We start from the raw sequence: 18,651 nt of genomic DNA, 5'->3' as shown, positions 1-18,651 counted from the left end.
CAGCATACAATGGAATATTATTCAGCTTTAAAAAGGAAGGAAATTCTGACACACACTACAATGTAGATGAAACTTGAGGACCTTGTACCAAGTGAAATAAGCCAGACACAAAAAGACAACAACTCTATGATTTCACTTACGTGAGGTACATAGTGTAGTCAAATTGATAGAGACAGAAAGCAGAATGGTGGTTGCTAGGGGGTGGTGGGGAGGATGAATGGAGAGTTGTTGTTTAATGGCATAGAGTTTTAATTTTGCAAGATGAAAAGAGTTCTGAAGATTGGTTGCCCAACAATGTGAATACACTTAATGCTACTAATCTGAACACTTAAAAATGGCTAAGATGGTAAATTTTGTGTTATGTGTGTTGTACCAGAATTTACTGAAAGTAGGGAGGCTGTGGTTCTTGTGTACCATTGCAAGGCACTACAGCCTGGATTCCTGTGAAATTCCAAATGAGCAATGATAGAAGAGTTTTCAGAACCTAGTATAGTTTTAGAAGAAAGGAATGTTCATACTCTACTTATTATTTATTTCAAAGTTCTCTGGGATGAGAATTATAAGCCAGTTACTCTAGACTTTTCTGAGATTGATACTAATATACACCCATATTGATACTCATATATCTATTGATTCATTTATTCCAAAAAAGTTGATTGGTGTCTAGGCATAGTGCTGGATAATGAGGAAACATTGGTAAGACATTACTACTCCCTACCCCCGTAGGTCTTACAGTCTGACAGATTGAATCAGTTGACTTGGCCTTGTAAAAAATCTTGAATATTTGGGCTTTTCATAGGACTTTTCTTTAATGTTACTTCACACAGTCATCCATGAATGCTGCAGTGACAACAGCAACAACAACAACAACAACAATCTCTTGGTGTTTTTATGTACATTCTTGTATTTGGTTTGATTTTATTTGATTCTCAACTTCAATCTTCTCTTCCTTTTAGAATGCAGGTTTCTTGAGAATAGGCCAGTCTTACTCACCTCGTATCCTCTAAAAAGTCTCCATAGCTAACAAAATGCCTTATACACATAACAGCAAAACACTTTTGAGAGCCATGCTGAGAAAGCATAGCTCTATCTCTAGACCAAAGTAATAACTACTGATTTTGGGGTCCTGAAACTATTCCAACCACCAAAGCAGATTGCAATATGATAAGGAAATATCTGTACCACAGTTTGGAAAATATATTTTAAAATGCCAATCGTGATTCTTCCAGTTGCATTGTGTAATGTGGTCTCTTTTTATGAAAGTTCTTTCTCTATAATATTGCTAATTCTACAGTAAGTGTAACTCTATAATACGTGAGATTTATTTGCATGTAGAAGTTTGCTTATGACTCAGACCTCATGTTATGCATTAATAACACATTTATCTCATGGCCTGTGGATTGACTTATATAGATATCACATTCAAACCAGAAGAAATATCTAGAGTTGGGCAAGGAGTAGAGAATAAGCGAGGCTGTTGTTAGAAGTATTGACTGTAACGATCATGAATAGTATTGTTGTTACATTGCCTATTTTAAGATCCTACAATCAAAGGCCTCTAAACCAGTTATGCATTCAGATCTAGCTATTTAATGAAAACCTATTCTGTACAAAGTGCCACTCGTATATTATTTCATTCATGCTTCATAATACATTTCTGACAGAGGCATTCCTAGCTCATTTTACAGATGGGGAAACTGTGGACTAAGGTTGAAGAACTTCCCAGTGTTTCACAGCCTCCAAGTCCAATGCTGTTTCCACATATAATACTCAATTTTGAACATTTTACTGTGTTAGGAGACTTAACAAAAATAAAAATAAAAACAAAAACCCTGCAAGCAGTGTATGTTGGTCAACAGTTGCTGTTTCTCTAAGGTCCAGTAAGCCCTTAGCTTTGTTTTCCTGAACTTTGAGTTTCAGTTGCACATCAAGCCCCAGAGGTGGGCAAATGCTGATGCTACAAGAACAGCAGCAAGTGGCAGCACTCAGGGCAGGAGTACTCATGCTGTTCTGACATTCCTAGCCAGGTTGTTGTTCACGTGGAGCCATGCCCAGCTCGCCAAGGACACCTACGTCTGCCGACGCAAGTCATTCCTCCCTGATTAATGAAGGTTTAATGTCCAAGGTTATAAACTGCTGAGAAGGCAATAGGGAAAGAGCTAATTTATGAGTCTGCAGTTACCAAAATGTAAGCAGCTCTGCTTTAGATCACTGTCTTGGAATGAGACAAACTCTCCAGCTACCTGTACTGTGCTAGACAAGTTACTTGCCCTCTCTGAACCAGAGTTTTGTTATGCATAAAATGGGGGTAATAAGCGTTTCTTCAGAGAGTCGCTGATATTGCAGATAATTTATGAAAAGAACCAGCTACATCATAGACTCTCAAAAAAAGGATAGCTATTATTGTTGTATAACAAGAATAATTAGTACTAGTAGCATCTCTCAGCAGGTAGAATGTTTTAGCTATGGTTCTGACTGCCCCAGCCCTGACTCCTAACAACTTTCATTACACCCACTCTCTATTCTTTCATCACCATCCACCTCTTGTTCCTCCATTCTCCTTTACCAAAAATCATAGAGGATGAAACCTCACATAGCCCCAAAGCTGGTCACATTGGTCTGACAAATACGGTAGCAGGTGCTTCAATGAGCCCAGTTGAAGATGGGGAAACCAGGAAATGTGCCATCAGATAGTAAGTGGAGTCAAGGGAGCTGATAGGACCTTTCCCTGGTCTATCCCTCTACTATCCTCAGGACAGGGCTTGGTGGGAACTTCCCTAGCCAAATGAGCCTCAATATTGTGTTTCAAATACTTCAATTTCCTTCAATATTCACATTCAGTGATGAATACTTACTGTTCTCAGAAGCCTTTGTTTTCGGGAAAAACTTGATGGTGGCTGAAAACATGATGGCTCTGCTTGGAGGGAAATGCTTGTTTTCCTCTCTCTAAGTATAAATGCTCATTCACACCTTTCCTGGCTTTTTGAGAGGTGGCAAAATGCCCAAGATTGATTGCCAGTTACACGTGTTACCTGAATGAGGCCCTTGTGAGTCTCTGATCTAGGAAAAACAACCAAAACTAAACCAAAACTCTTTTTAGATCACCTAGTTCTGTTTATTTTTTCCTTCATTTTGTTGACATTTCACCTTTTCATCCATAAATTCTGGTGTTACACTCTGCACAATCAAGCATCTTAGTTTTGTTTTCCATTTTATGAATTATTCCAGAGGAACATGTTCATGAGAATTTACCCTTTTTTGTAATTACAGTCATTCCATCACTTTTAGATTTCCCTCATTTATTTGCCTCATTCATCATTTGCCTCTGGAAGCATATAATATTTTTATTTACCTTTTCTGGAATTAAACTTGGGTTTCATACTTAGGAAAAAGCCCTGCAGAATGAACCCATACCCAGACAGTACCATATTTAGGGGTGCTGATGGCTTAGTTCAATCACTTTAAGTTTAATTCTAGTTTTTAACCAAATTTGAAGACAAAAGTACAAAGGTTGAAAGAGAATGGGAATACAAAACAATGATTTCTGGCATTAAATACATCAGAAAGCCCAGCTAGGTTTTGGAGGACTGGAGAAGATGGGAGAGACAATGATTTTTAAAAACAGAATGTTTTGAATTTTATTTCCAATTTGGACAAAATTCACACATGGGAAATTCAAGGATTCAGAATCAATTTCTTTTATTGAAAGATTATTTAAATTTAACTATAAATTATAGAATAAATTGTTGGAATTGACTATTAATGATATACTGAAGATAAATAATGAAAATATAGCATTGATTACCTAATTTGGAAATAATAATTCTTGAATGCCTACTGCATACAGACACTATACAACTCACTTAATGCTCCTGTGAAATTGAGATCCCACTTTACAGAGAAGAAAACAATGGCTCAGACAAGTAAAAAACAAAACCAAAAACCCGTCACCAAGTTCATGTGTTTTGTAAGTGTTACAGCTACACTAACATTCTTCCTAGTATCATTTAATGGACCCTAGAGCTCCGTCATTGACTAGCTGTATGACTTAAGGGAACCTCCTTATCTTCCTTGCCTTAGTTTCCTCATCTGTAAAATGGAGGGTCTGGATTAGGAACTCCACGGTCTAAAGACATTCCTTGCAGCTTTAACATTCTATGAGCATAAGGAGTATATGGCCATGATTTTAAGGCCTGGTTGTTTATGAGCCAATCAGAGGTGTTGAATAAACACCTCCCTACTAGGTCAAGGTAGAAAGGGGAGGGCAAACATTGGGAAAAAAAACATGATGAGAAGTCTATAAAAATTGTGTGCTACCAAAGATCTGTCTTATTTGGCAGCTGCTGCCTCACCCACAGCTTTTGATATCTAGGAGGACTCTTCTCTCCCAAACTGTAAGTAAAAAAGCTTCCTTTGTATACCTGGACAGCACCAGTGAATAAGGGGTTAATAATACTACTAAGCTTATAGAAGGGAAGATTGGTTTGCCTTTGTTTTCGGGAAAAACTTGATGGTGGCTGAAAACATGATGGCTCTGCTTGGAGGGAAATGCTTGTTTTCCTCTCTCTAAGTATAAATGCTCATTCACACCTTTCCTGGCTTTTTGAGAGGTGGCAAAATGCCCAAGATTGATTGCCAGTTACATGTGTTACCTGAATGAGGCCCTTGTGAGTCTCTGATCTAGGAAAAACAACTTGAACACTCCTATCGTTAGGTTCGAATCAGTTTTTGAGATTCCTATTCATTTCAACTCTCAACTCTCTTTTCATAACAACTACTTATTTTAGTGATTTATTTACATATCTACTGCCTTATGTCATTTTCTACATTCTCTTCCCACACCTACTGGTACTGACACTGAAGTTTCTTTGTCACAGAAACAAACCCTTGGAGTATTTTGCTCTTCGCCTTCACCCACTGCTCAAATGAGGAAATGCAACAGGGTTGGAAACTTCACAGAGCATAGTCGTCATTTGATTATGAATTTCCAAACCCTTCATGTTTGACACTTTCTAGAACATTTCCTGCTGGCCCCAGACACTGTGAAGACCCTACAGCTTAAGATAGTAGGAATCAAAAGGTTGTGTATTTTGATACATTTGCTCTACTATCTGAAAAATAGGCATTGTGAGAATATGTTGCCTTTTTAAGAAACAATTTCTCTTTAAATAGTTACCTAGGGCTCCATTAGACAATTTGGATGCACCAGAGCTTGAACTCTGCTACCCTGCTATTCATCACTTTAGCTAAGGCACATCTGGGTAGCACCCAGGCCCAGGTTAGAGCCAGAGATACTGGGGCAGGGAATGGGGAAATGCTGAATATCTAAGAGGTCCTTTGGCTTCAGTCCAAGTTTAGAGGAAGGATCACCATTCAGGACTCGTCTGGGCTGCTCCGCGTGTGTTAAAGGGCACTGGAAATCAGGCTGTCCTAGGACTGCCCTAGATCATCCCACTGCACTTGTCACTGGGACATTGGGGTGGATAATGAAGCTATTGGCAGCTTTAAGCATCATGTACAAAAGTGCTGCATGCAGTGCCTAGAAATCATGGGCTTTCAATAAATAAGCCTCCTCATATTTGCCTTAAAAATCCATTTGTCTTGTACATAGAGAAGCAAATGAACTTTCTGCTGCCTTCTATTTCTCCAGGAATTAAATATCCATGTTACAAATAATTATGTTTTCACAGAACATCTTCAAGGAAGGCAGAAAGAACCATACCATAGGATTCTACCTGCTATTTTGCTGAAGGATTAGAAATAGAATTCTAAGTCATAAGCCAATAGGATGTAACTTGCAATCCTAGAACATCACAACTTAGAAGGCACATCAGACATAGTCTCTCTGGCTTTAGTTTCCTCATCTCTAAAGTCACAGGGTTGACGCAGGTATCTCTGAGGTCATTTGTAGCTCTGTTTTTCTGTGGTTACCTTCTGTTGTTAATACAACTTTCCTCCAGATTTATATACATATTACTTGTTACACATATGTAATAAAGTGTGTGATAAAGAATGTATAAAATGAAATGTGGCCGGGTGCAGTGGCTCACGCCTGTAATCCCAGCACTTTGCGAGGCCAAGGTGGGAGGATCGCGTGAACTCAGGAGTTCAAGACAAGCCTGGGCAACATAGCAAGACTTTGTTTATACCAAAAAAAAAAAAAAAATAGCTGGGCATGGTGGCAGGCGCCTGTAGTTTCAGCTGCTTGGTGTCTGAGGTGGGAAGATCACTTGAGCCCAGGAGGACAAGGCTTCAGTGAGTCATGACTGTGCCAATGCACTCCAGGCTAGGCAATAGAGCAAGACTCTGTCTCAGAAAACAAAAAAGAAAGAAAGAAAGAAAAAGAAAAGAAATGTGAGAATCTCTCCACCCTACCCCATTCTTCAGAGGTAACTCCAGAGTTGTTACTCTTTGTTTATATAGACACAAAAACAGTATGGGTATATATCATTTTTTAATTAAAAAATAGGAGGACAGTATATATTGCATACTTCTCTGAAACTTGTTTTTCATTTAATAATATAATGTGAACAACTTCCATCACACTGAAAAAAGTTGGCTTGAAATCTGAGAGAGCAGAGGCTTAGGAGTACGGAAATCGTTCTTTGTCATTACCCATCCCAGGTTGGCCTCCTGTCTCCCTGTGGTGAACATTGGCCTGTGACCCTGTTTTATGATTAACAGAGAGGTGACATTTGTGCTAACATGGTACAGACCTTTAATCCCACTGTAGAAGTTTAACTCCCTGTAAACAGTATTAGTTTGAATTATCCTTTTCACTGTTATTCTGGTTGAGTCAGCATACCCAGATTGAAGAAAATAGTTTAGTAATAGGCAGTAAACAGAAAAATGGAGGTCCCTTAGGTGATTTTTTTCATTAAAAAAAGAGAATTAGTAATACATTGCATTTTATAGTGCTTCGTAAAGAATCTTCATGTTTATCATGCAATTTAACAAATATATTTTGAGCAGCTACAATGAGCAGGGTGCTCACAGATGGCATTTGAGTTACCTGGCAAAGAGACAACCAGAACAGTTATTATCACCATTTAATCCATAGTAAACTGAGACTCAGGAAGCTGCCCGACTTGCCTGAGGTTCCAGCTAGATTAGGCAGAGCTGGTTCTTAAACCTAGGTCTGTCTGATCTACTAGCAGCAAACCTCTACATAAATGTGTCAGATGTTTATGAATAAGTAATGTCCATGGTGTAATCACCCACAGCGTAAGGTACTCTGGGGTGTCATCAAGGACATTAGGAGTCATCCAAAGGCCATTTTTTTTCATCAAGCTCACTCTTTCCCTTGAATGGAAAGGAGTACTGCCCCTTATCTCAACTTGATGCCTTATTAGCTATTTGTCATTGGATAAATAATTTACACTCTCTTATATTCTTTCCTAATCTATTAAATGGGAGGGAAAAAGAGCCCAACCACCTTCTGGGATTATTTTCAAGAAAAATTATATAGTGCATGTAAAGCCATTAGCAGAGTGCTTGACAATACATGATCACTTGTTGTTGTTATTATTATTGGGCTGATTTTCCCTTTTGTTTCATTAAGAAAACATCTTTCTTTCTTGGTAATTGTCAACTCCTTTGTACAAATGCCTAAACTGAGAGAGAAAGTTTGCACCTTGCTCTGAAGATCACCCCCAGGTTGGCTTTTTTCAGCATGATGATCTGGAGGCCAGGTCCAAAGCTAAAAGTCTTTGACTCCAATATTACAGCTAATATATAAACAGGGCAAACATGCTCTGCTGGTGGCTGGGACATAATGGGCCTTAGAAGGTCATCTTCTCTAGAAATTGTTGCCCACTAGCTTGTCCTATTACCCCAGTAACAGCATTGCAGTTTCATTCTTTTGGGGTAAGACAAGAACCTCTGTTGAAATGGAGAGGCAACAATGAGGTCATCAGTTATACCTTCTCATGAATTAGCTCAGTGGCCACTGACTTTTTATATCAAGGGACAGAGTACTGACAGCCTACCCCAAAGGGATGCAGAAAATGTGGAGAAATATATTTGTCATGAGGATAGGACTGGATAGGGACTCTGCTTCATCCTAGCTGGGACCTTGAACAACTCAGTTAGCTTCTCTACGTCTTAGCTTGCTCATTAATTAATGAAGATAATACCTGCTATAATTACCTCATTGCCAGTGGATCAAATGAGACCTGAGGTGTCCCTGGGCTTCTGGGAAGTAATATGTAGACATGGAGCATCCATCCTGTGCTGAGTGTATTGGAGGGAGAGAAGATCAGAGAAAGGAGGAGACCCTGGCATTGGATAGGAAGCTACCCAAGATAATCTTTATTACCATTTTTTCTTTGGTAGCCCAACCTATGCAAAAAGCACTCTTTGTAACACCCAAAGTGAGGGCTCTTTGAGCTTGCATTTTCAAGATTAACCCAAAGTGGCAGCCGAACAGGGGCAACGATCTCCTTCAGAGCACCACCACTGTGGAGGCTGCTTGGTTAGGGGGTCTTCAAGCCAGAGTCTCCCCTTGCTAAAGCAGTGAACCTGGAGCAGGGACTGCCATACAACTTTAGCATCCTCACAGGCAGTGAGAAACCCGAGCCCAGAGGCACTTAGGAAACATCCTCTCTGGTCTGCCCCAAGTGGTTTCATAGAGGGTTGAATATAAGGAAAAGGAAACTTGCACCCATCCCTCTGTAGCCCGAGGCCAAACGGAAGTTAGCTTTAAGACTATGTATAGATTTCTCCTTTCAAGTTTGTTGCCTGGAGAATAATCTGTTGGAACTACAGACTAACAGAGCAAAGCAGAGGATAACTGCAGAGGTCAAGAACGACATTGTCCTGGCCTCAAGCCATTAAGGAAATCCAGTGGCACCAGGAGTCCACAGAATAGAGAGACAGTCCATTACTGCAGTCCCCTCTATTAGTCATATTTTAGTGGGTCACTAATTAGCTGGTTCAGTGTTTTGATTAATGATTCCAAAGGTCTGCTGGAAAGCATTCTGTCTAGGATCACCATGAACATTCAGTAACCCACCTTCATTCATTGCAGCTAATTGCAACTAATAAATGATGGGGGAAAAACACACCTCATTTGCTTATCCACCTGCGGAAATGGGTCAGAGGTGTCACAGAGGTCTGCACAGCATGTCTGCACCCCCAACTGTCTTGGTCATGCATCCATCTGAGCCACCCATGGTTCTGTGCACAACTCTCGCACACTCTTTTCCAGACCTGTCACCATGGCCCACCGATTTCCAGCCCTCACCCAGGAGCAGAAGAAGGAGCTGTCAGAAATTGCCCAGAGCATTGTTGCCAATGGAAAGGGGATCCTGGCTGCAGATGAATCTGTAGGTGAGTGTAAAAAGCAGTCTCATCATATAACAACATATTATTTTTTCTACACTTAGCAAAAACAACTTGATAATCATATTCTTTATGGAAGTAAAGGTTTATGTACACAGGAGTGGGAGCAGAAGACTCAGTAAGCGTAGAGCTTTTGAGTCCTGTAAGTAGTAGGCACATTCCTGAAAGCCAAGGAAAGAGGCTCAAGCCCTTCATTTTAAGCCAGGGGTCATTTGAATCCAGCCTTGTAGTAAGGCCAGGAACTTAGTAACTAGCATAAGGTCAGATACACAGGCATCTGCTACTAGTGAGAAGTCAGTTTAAAGTCAGTTTAAATTCAGTTGAGTCAAGAAGGGCAGAAAAGTATCTGCATATGGAATAGGACAGGGCTTATGGATGGGAGAACTTCAGGATGGCACAAGGGAGAGCTGTGGCAGAGTTGCACAGCCTGCCATAAAATGACAGAACCCTGAGAATCAAGAGCATGCCCCATCCCTCCTTCTGCATGTACATCCAGCAAGACTGAGGACCGGATCAGGGAGGCTAGAGAGGCCTGAGGGCCTTCCATATCCACCTGGACCTGATGGTGGCTTCCACCCTGGCCTCTATATGCCCAGCCCACATACTCCCTAACTAGCCACCTGATAGCAACCAGGGTCTTCTCCCTGGAACACAAAAAATTGAGGCAGGAGCTTTGACTATCTGAAAAAAGAAAGGTGAGAGTCTCTGAGATGATGTGGAGAAGGGTGACAGGAAAGCCCTGGCTTGCTCCTTATGCTGCCCTTGGCCCTCCCACCATAGGTACCATGGGGAACCGCCTGCAGAGGATCAAGGTGGAAAACACTGAAGAGAACCGCCGGCAGTTCCGAGAAATCCTCTTCTCTGTGGACAGTTCCATCAACCAGAGCATTGGGGGTGTGATCCTTTTCCACGAGACCCTCTACCAGAAGGACAGCCAGGGAAAGCTGTTCAGAAACATCCTCAAGGAAAAGGGGATCGTGGTGGGAATCAAGGTGAACACCTCCATTCACACCTCACTTCTGTTTTGTCCTAGGCAAACTCCAAGCACACTGGCAAGGACAGGGCCAACACTCTGAACATTCTCCTCATCATATTTCTCTTCTCACCCTTTTCCATCGTCATCTTCCCACAGAGAACAAGATCCTCTTCTAGAGTTTTCCTCCAGTGCCCTCTTCTTTCATTCAAATTTTCTACACGTTCTTAATCTCTTTGCATCTCAATCTCATTTCTTAAAATGGGAATCTACCTCATGATGTTCTTACAGGGATGAAATGACTAAAAGTTTCGAGGCTGGACGTGGTTGCTTACTGCTGTAATCCCAGCACTTTGGAAGGCAGAGGCAAGAGGATCGCTTGAGCTCAGGAGTTTGAGACCAGACTGAGCAACACAGTGGGACCTTGCCTCTACTAAAAATCAAAAACATTAGCCAGATGTGTTGGTGCATGCCTGTAGTCCCAGCTACTCAGGAGGCTGAGGTGGAAAGATTGATCACCTGAGCCCTGGAGGTCGAAGCTGGAGTGAGCTATGGTCATACCACTGCACTCCAGCCTGGATGACCCTGTCTCAAAAAAAAAGAGTAAGATCCTGTCTAAAAAAAAAAAAAAAGAAAGAAAAAAGAAAAGAAAAAGTTTATATTGCGTAATTATTGTTAATGGTAACTATCATAATTATTGAAGCATTTACTATTCTATCTCATAACTAGGTCTTCCAATAGTGCATAAACTTCTCAAAAGTGAAAACTAGTATCCATTGAATAAGAGTTTTTACCATTTCAAGCATTCATTTAATTCTCATAACCTCTGGTAGTAGACTCAATTATTACCCTTATTTAGAGATGAAGTGAGAAAACTGAACTACGAAGAGTAACATAACTTGCCCACACAACAAGGCAAGGTCAGAGCCAGTTTAGGCTAATTCTCGAGCTCATGACTTTTGCCTTTGCTATGTAGAGAGTAGAGGTTGTATCCTTAATTCTCTTTACCTCCTGTACTAACACAACACCTGGTGCATGCAGGTGCTCAATAAATGTTAGGGTAGACACTCTCACAGTGTACCTTCCAGATAACTTCCCTTCTGCTATGGACTGAACTGGGTCCCTCGCACTAATACACTTTACTAATTCAACTCCTTGATCTGTAAAAGATGCAAACTGTTAGTTAGTTCAAGAGTTCTGCTTGTGTTTTCCTGACATCTGACACCTGTTAATTATTTGTTAATTATTTGTATCCACAGTTAGACCAAGGAGGTGCTCCTCTTGCAGGAACAAACAAAGAAACCACCATTCAAGGTAAGGATATTGCCCACGGAGATGAATCATGCCAGTATAAGCTAGAAATGAAGGCAAGTAAAGAAGGAAGCAAGGGAAAAAAAACACAACTATTACACTGGTCTTAGAGCCACACATACCTGGTTTTTAATACCAGCTCCTCCATTTAACAACTGTGACCTTGGGCCAGTTACTGAAATATTGTGAGCCTCAGTTCTCCTATCTCAAAATGGGGATTTCTCAAAATGTTGTGGGGATTAACTTAGACAATGTACATAAGGTGCTTACCACAGTACCTTGGACAAAGAAGATTAAACTCTGCACCTGGAAGTATTATTTTTAGAAAAAAATTAGCAGCAGTAGAGTGGAAAGTCCCCCCACTTTGAGGTCAGACACACCTGGGTTTGAATCCTGGTTCTATCACATGCTACCTAGATAATTTTGCAGGGTACTTCTGCCCAAGTAGACAAGCATTAATTCACAACATTGGGTTAACTAAGCAGAATTTGAATCCCAGCTCTGTCACTCTTGAGCAATTCAAACTTGGTAAAGTCACTTAACCATTAGGAGCTTCAGTTTCCCCATTTGTAAAATGAGTATCATATTAACTATTGGTTTCTTCTATTCTATATATGGAGTAGATAGTATGTATGTCAAAACACTATTTATTAAATCTAAGTTTTCTGGTTCAGTGTTGTGATTAATGCTGATATGCTTGGCTGTTTTCAATCGTCAAGCTCAGTGGATTGAAAGCTAAGCAAAGGGAGAACTCCTTCCCTTTATTAGAAGCCCCATGGATCAGGTACAAAGGTACAAAGAAGCCTTTCTCTCTTTTGTGACTTGCAGGGCTTGATGGCCTCTCAGAGCGCTGTGCTCAGTACAAGAAAGATGGTGTTGACTTTGGGAAGTGGCGTGCTGTGCTGAGGATTGCCGACCAGTGTCCATCCAGCCTCGCTATCCAGGAAAACGCCAACGCCCTGGCTCGCTACGCCAGCATCTGTCAGCAGGTGCTCTGCCTTCCCCTTGGGCTGAAAAAGAGTAGGCTAGAGTTTTCTTCAGAGCTTTTCTTTTCAATTATACTATAACTACAAATGGACCTCCTTTTCCCTCACCAGTATATCCTAGTGGCATTTTTCACAACTTTTGCTATAGCCAACTGTGGTAGGGAAAGATTTGGTCCCACAAGCCAGTAGGAGTCCAACTAAGCTATGAGTTCAAAGGATAGTGCCATCAACTGCTGCCCTCTATCAAAGCTCCATAAGCTGTCTTATAAGTGATCGGGCTTTTGAGGCCAGGGAACTTGGTTGTCTATACTCCGTAACATCCAAGACATGATCCTCTTAGATTCCTAGCTGAAGAGTGACAGCTCTGACCGAGTTCCAATCCAAATAATTCCTTGGAGGATGGTGACCAGATGCTAAAGTTTCCAACACATACTAAAATGTCTCTGGGTCCGAGTTAAGTTTGATTTTCTTCTGTGAGTACTATGTTGGGGTTACTAGAGTTGTGGACAGCTGGAGATTCCCAATTAGAACTCTCAACACTGCTTGAATTTCTTCATTAACCCAACTTAGAGACATCTTTCTTAATGATTTATGCTTAGATGCCCTAAAAAGGCAGTAGCTAGGTTCTGAGGCAGCTAGAATAATCTCTAGAAAGAAATACAGTAATTACGGGTTTGTATTTATTTTTTACCTCATTCTGAAAAATTCTACTGCCTTTAAGTCATCTATGTAGTATTTCTCCATAATGGCTTCAATTTATACCAATTGCCAACTGTTGAATCTCCTCCTAAGGAAAGGATAACAGTGAGCACAGCTTCACTTTTGCTTCCTTGATTTTCCTTTTTAGAATGGACTCGTACCTATTGTTGAACCAGAGATAATTCCTGATGGAGACCATGACCTGGAACACTGCCAGTATGTTACTGAGAAGGTAAGTTTTAAATATGAAGGCCCCAATTCTAGTTGAAAAATCTTAGTTTTAGGTAACAGCTGTTACTTAACATATAACAGCTGTTATATCTGAAGTAGCCTTTAGGATGGATAGCATAGAGAAGGTAGGGAGGTGCTCATCAGCCCTTCATCTTTTTGGCACATGGTATGCTCCATATAGAAAAAGCACAGGAGTTACAGTACCAAGACTTGGGTCGGAGAATCCGCTTTTCCACTTGTGGGATCTTGGGCAAGTCATATTATCTCTTTTGACTTCAATTCAATTACATGTACACAAAGAAATTTTAAAATAAGACATGTGGCTCAAATGAGAAGATGTAATTAGAAAGTACTTTATTCCATCTGACTTTCTAAATTAGCTACAGTGGATCTGAAAGAAGGTGGTTATATTCATACACTGTGAGAAAGTAGGAGAGTCATAACGTCACCTGACCTTAGTTTCTCTACTTGGAAAATTATGTGGACTGAAATGCAATCTAAGAGCACTTCCACCTCTAAAATGTATGCTTCTATGGCTACTCAGCTTCTGTAAACATGGACAGTGGAGGCCCGTTTAGATGACCCCAAATAGCTAAAGCAATGCAGTCTCAATAAGGAATGACATTGACCAAGGGAGTAATGGAAATAAAGGAATGAAGGGCTTCTAGGAAGCAGAGCCATGCCTGTCATTCATGCAGTGAATGAGAAGCTAGATTAGGGGTGATGAAGACAGGCCAGTTTAGTTGTGCTCAGTGGCTATGGATTGCAACACATTGGTCTAATGAGGCCTGGAGATTGGTTCAGAAGCTTTTGCCAAGCAACAAGTAAGAATTCCTTCATCCTGCCTCCCTGCAGTGTAAATGTGCCAAGGTCAGGTGACTCTATGACTAGCTTTGAGTTTCACCTGGTGGGACCTCTTGTCCTTCAGGTCCTGGCTGCTGTCTACAAGGCCCTGAATGACCATCATGTTTACCTGGAGGGCACCCTGCTAAAGCCCAACATGGTAACTGCTGGACATGCCTGCACCAAGAAGTATACTCCAGAACAAGTGGCTATGGCCACCGTAACAGCTCTCCACCGTACTGTTCCTGCAGCTGTTCCTGGTAAGGCCTTCTTTCTTCTCTAACTCAAGGTCTTAGCCCTCATTCTTTGGAGAGCCACAAGCTTTCTGTTTGTCCAGAAATCCGCTTCTATTTATGAAACAAACCTCTGTTATCTCACAGGCAGCCAGCACTTCTTCTCCCACTTCAGAATACCTAGCATCCCAAGTCTGCCCAAATGCCCACAATCCATGTATTTCTTCAACATTTCACTGCCTTCCTTACGTATTTAAAGCACTTATCTCTAGCCCAACTAGCTTCAGCAAAAGCAAACTGATTTCTCAGTTTGCTTTAAGGCAAATTAAGCAGAGAAAAGACTGAGACATTACTTTTCTGGTAGGTTCATTGCTTGCTTTCTCAAGCAGGGTACATAAGATGGGACTAATAGAGTGAAATGGCTTCTCTCCTACCAGGCATCTGCTTTTTGTCTGGTGGCATGAGTGAAGAGGATGCCACTCTCAACCTCAATGCTATCAACCTTTGCCCTCTACCAAAGCCCTGGAAACTAAGTTTCTCTTATGGACGGGCCCTGCAGGCCAGTGCACTGGCTGCCTGGGGTGGCAAGGCTGCAAACAAGGAGGCAACCCAGGAGGCTTTTATGAAGCGGGCCGTGGTAAGATGCTGCCACCTCTTATCTACTTGATGATGTTCACATTTGGGGCTTGACTTTCCAACACGGAGAAGCATTGTTTTCTTCGGGCCAAGAAGGTATCTACAGATAGTGTCTATTAGGCATTTGAAAATGTGGCAGTAGAGGTCAGTATGAGGATTGAGGCTAGAGAGAATTTTGAATTATCCACACTAGGAGTATATTTGATGACAGGAGACTGAAGGACAATTTCAACAGAAACACTTCAGAAGGAAGGAGATAAGAGGACCAAGAACTGAACCTAGGATACTTTTTATTTTGGGAAGATGAAGAAGAGAAGCAACCAAGAAAAGCAGCGATTATATTGTAGGGTGAACCAAGCATTCTGGGAATAAAGAGTGAAGAATTTCTTTCTTTCATGTTTATTTGTTTGTTTGTTTGTTTGTTTTGAGATGGAGTGTTACTCTGTCACCCAGGCTGGAGTACAGTGGCACAATCTCGGCTCACTGCAACCTCCACCTCCTGGATTCAAGCAATTCTTCTGCCTCAGCCTCCCAAGTAGCTGGGACTAGAGGCATGCGCCACCATACCTGGCTAATTTCTGTATTTTTTAGTAAAGATGGGGTTTCACCATGTTGGCCAGGCTGGTCTCAAACTCCTGACCTCAGGTGATCTGCCCACCTCAACCTCCCAAAGTGCTGAGATTACAGACATGAGCCACCACACCCAGCCAAGTAAACAATTTCAAAGGGCCAATAATAACATGCTATAGACAGATTCAAAACAAAGGCCAAGAAAAGACCCTGAGATTGGCATTTAGGAGCATACCAGTGACCCTCACTGAAACAGTTTCAATAAAGAGGAAAGGAAAGGTGCCCATTCAAGAAGTTTTTCAGAAAAAGACCCAGAAAGGTTGCCAGGAGAAATGGGGACCAACAAAGTTTTTATTCAAATAATAACCAAAATTTTTTAAATGCGCTTTATGAGCCAAGAACTGGGGTGAACAAATGAGACATAGCCATGTCCTCCAGGAAGCTTGGAGTTTAGCCAAATAGGAGAGAGCTTGGCATGTTTAAATGTAAAGAAAGAGGAGCCAGAGGAGACAGTAAAGATGAGGAGAGTGGGGATAATTGAGTGGAGAAGAACTTACAGGAGCAGGACTGCATGAGACTCAATATTAAGCATAGGTGGCACAGCTGGTGTAAGACAAAAAGGAGGGAAGAGGCAGAAAAGAGAATACAGTTGGAATCAGCTCTATATAAGTCAAGAGATGTAGCAGTTGATGACTGATTACAGTTGAGGGTATCTGCTGAGAATGATGAAGAAATGGAAATTTCAATACTGACAGTCGGAAAGGGTAGAAAAGCAGTTAAAGGAACTTGCTAGGAAATTGATCGGACGTTATGGCCAGACATAGCCAAGCATCAGATAAGGTGCAGCTGAAATAAGAGTGAGTGTGTGGTAGCTTCATTCCTGAGTTTTCCTAACAGCAGTCTAAAGCATGCAGGAAGATTCAGAACGCAAAATAGCGGGGTAGAAGAGTGAAAGTTTAATAGGAAGATAGAAGAGTGACAAATTTTACCGATAGCCTCTGTTAGCTTGCTGACCATAGAGGAAGCTAGGCAAGGAATCAAGAATAGTCAGAAGTGTGGTGATGAGGCCCTAAAGGGAAGGAAGGCCCCAGGGAAGCTAAATCATCATCTCACAGGCATAAGAGAGGTAGGAGATTTTCAAAGTAGTGCTTTGCCTTGACTGTGGAAAGCAGGGTGCAGCAGTGCTGCTGCGTGGCTGATGGACTGAGGAGACCTAGCTTACGTGATGGAGGGACTGTGAAAGCGCAGGTCATAAGGGACATCCACACAGAAGAAGGGAAGCTGAGTTTATCATCAAGGATGGTGCTTCCCAAGCTCCAGTGTGGATCTGAATCACCTGAAGGTGATTTTGGTTTTGTTGTTGTGATCTTTTATATTTACACATAATAATTGTATAGATTTGTGGGGTATCTGTGATTTTTTATATATGCATATAATGTATAATGATCAAATCAGGATAATTAGGGTATTCACTCCAAATATTTATTATTTCTTTGGGTTTGGAACATTCCAAATCTTCTCTTCCAGCTATTTTAAAATATGTAATAAATCATTGTTAACTATAATCACCTTACTGTTCTATCGAACACCAGAACTTATTCCTCCTGCCTAACTGTGTTTTTGTACCCATTGCCAACCTCTTTTCATTTCCCCTACCCCCACTTGAAGCGCTTGTTAAAAATGCAGATTATGGGTCTCACCCACTGAGTTTCTAATTCAGCAGGTCAGGGGTAAGGCCAGGGAATTTCTATTTTTAACATGTTCCTAAGGGATGCTGGTAGACCATGAAACACAGTTGGAGAACCACTGATGTAAAATGTAGAAATAAGTCCCGGAGAGAACAGACAACAGCAACACTGACTGGAAGAAGTGGTACCACTGAGTGACATTCAAATATTGTCATAAGTTTCATAATTCTGAATTTATCTTTAACTGGAATGTATACAGGAAAGCAAATGATACTACAATAACTAAATAAAAATTACATATTCTTCTAGACCAATATAGGTAGAAAATGGAAATGTTTTTAAAATAAACATGTTTTTCTTTTGGTATAGTGTACTATACTAGTGAGAAATTTTTCAACTTTAGTTTCCAGTACTGTTGCTGCAATATTGTTGGTACTGAACAGAGATTTCCCCAGTAACTGACACAAACCTCAAGCTTACCAAAGAAATGCTCAGAAAACTGGGATAAAAAGGGGAGACACTTTATAGAAGGGGATGGTATCAGCAGCAATATTCAGCAACATTGCTGTAAAAAGAAGAAAATCTGAGTGAAGGTTTGACTGGTTTCCCATGAGAGGCAGACAGGGTCAAGGTGGGGTCACATTTACTCTAACCAGTCTCCTCTCTCACATTTGTCTTCTAGGCTAACTGCCAGGCGGCCAAAGGACAGTATGTTCACACGGGTTCTTCTGGGGCTGCTTCCACCCAGTCGCTCTTCACAGCCTGCTATACCTACTAGGGTCCAGTGCCCGCCAGCCTAGCTCCAGTGCTTCTAGTAGGAGGGCTGAAAGGGAGCAACTTTTCCTCTAATCCTGGAAATTTGACACAATTAGATTTGAACTGCTGGAAATACAACACATGTTAAATCTTAAGTACAAGGGGGAAAAAATAAATCAGTTATTGAAACATAAAAATGAATACCAAGGACCTGATCAAATTTCACACAGCAGTTTCCTGGCAACACTTTCAGCTCCCCATGCTCCAGAATACCCACCCAAGAAAATAATAGGCTTTAAAACAATATCGGCTCCTCATCCAAAGAACAACTGCTGATTGAAACACCTCATTAGCTGAGTGTAGAGAAGTGCATCTTATGAAAC

The 18,651-nt window shown here is 41.1% G+C and overlaps 1 protein-coding gene across 1 annotated transcript; it reads left to right on the top strand.

The window, feature by feature from the left end:
- The first annotated feature begins 4,310 nt into the window (after positions 1–4,310).
- On the top strand, positions 4,311–18,341 carry ALDOB (aldolase, fructose-bisphosphate B). The gene is made up of 9 exons (XM_004048370.4): positions 4,311–4,394; positions 9,209–9,330; positions 10,123–10,334; positions 11,575–11,629; positions 12,455–12,615; positions 13,460–13,543; positions 14,471–14,645; positions 15,056–15,255; positions 18,195–18,341. The coding sequence occupies exons 2-9, from the start codon at positions 9,219–9,221 to the stop codon at positions 18,288–18,290; spliced, it is 1,095 nt and encodes a 364-aa protein (XP_004048418.1). The 5' UTR covers positions 4,311–4,394; positions 9,209–9,218; the 3' UTR covers positions 18,291–18,341.
- Positions 18,342–18,651: the final 310 nt, after the last annotated feature.

The sequence above is a fragment of the Gorilla gorilla genome, chromosome 13, assembly GCF_029281585.2.
Source record: "Gorilla gorilla gorilla isolate KB3781 chromosome 13, NHGRI_mGorGor1-v2.1_pri, whole genome shotgun sequence".
Taxonomy (NCBI): domain Eukaryota; kingdom Metazoa; phylum Chordata; class Mammalia; order Primates; family Hominidae; genus Gorilla; species Gorilla gorilla.
Note: the sequence above shows the minus strand (reverse complement) of the source record. Positions and strands in the feature narration are given on the sequence as shown.

What these genes read in the sequence shown, in the direction of transcription:
- ALDOB (XM_004048370.4), top strand. Translation starts at nt 9,219, where the DNA reads ATGGCCCACCGATTTCCAGCCCTCACCCAGGAGCAGAAGAAGGAGCTG. An exon ending in GCCAGTATGTTACTGAGAAG is followed by an intron (nt 13,544 to 14,470) that starts GTAAGTTTTAAA and finishes CTTGTCCTTCAG; the next exon opens with GTCCTGGCTGCTGTCTACAA. An exon ending in CTTTTATGAAGCGGGCCGTG is followed by an intron (nt 15,256 to 18,194) that starts GTAAGATGCTGC and finishes TTTGTCTTCTAG; the next exon opens with GCTAACTGCCAGGCGGCCAA.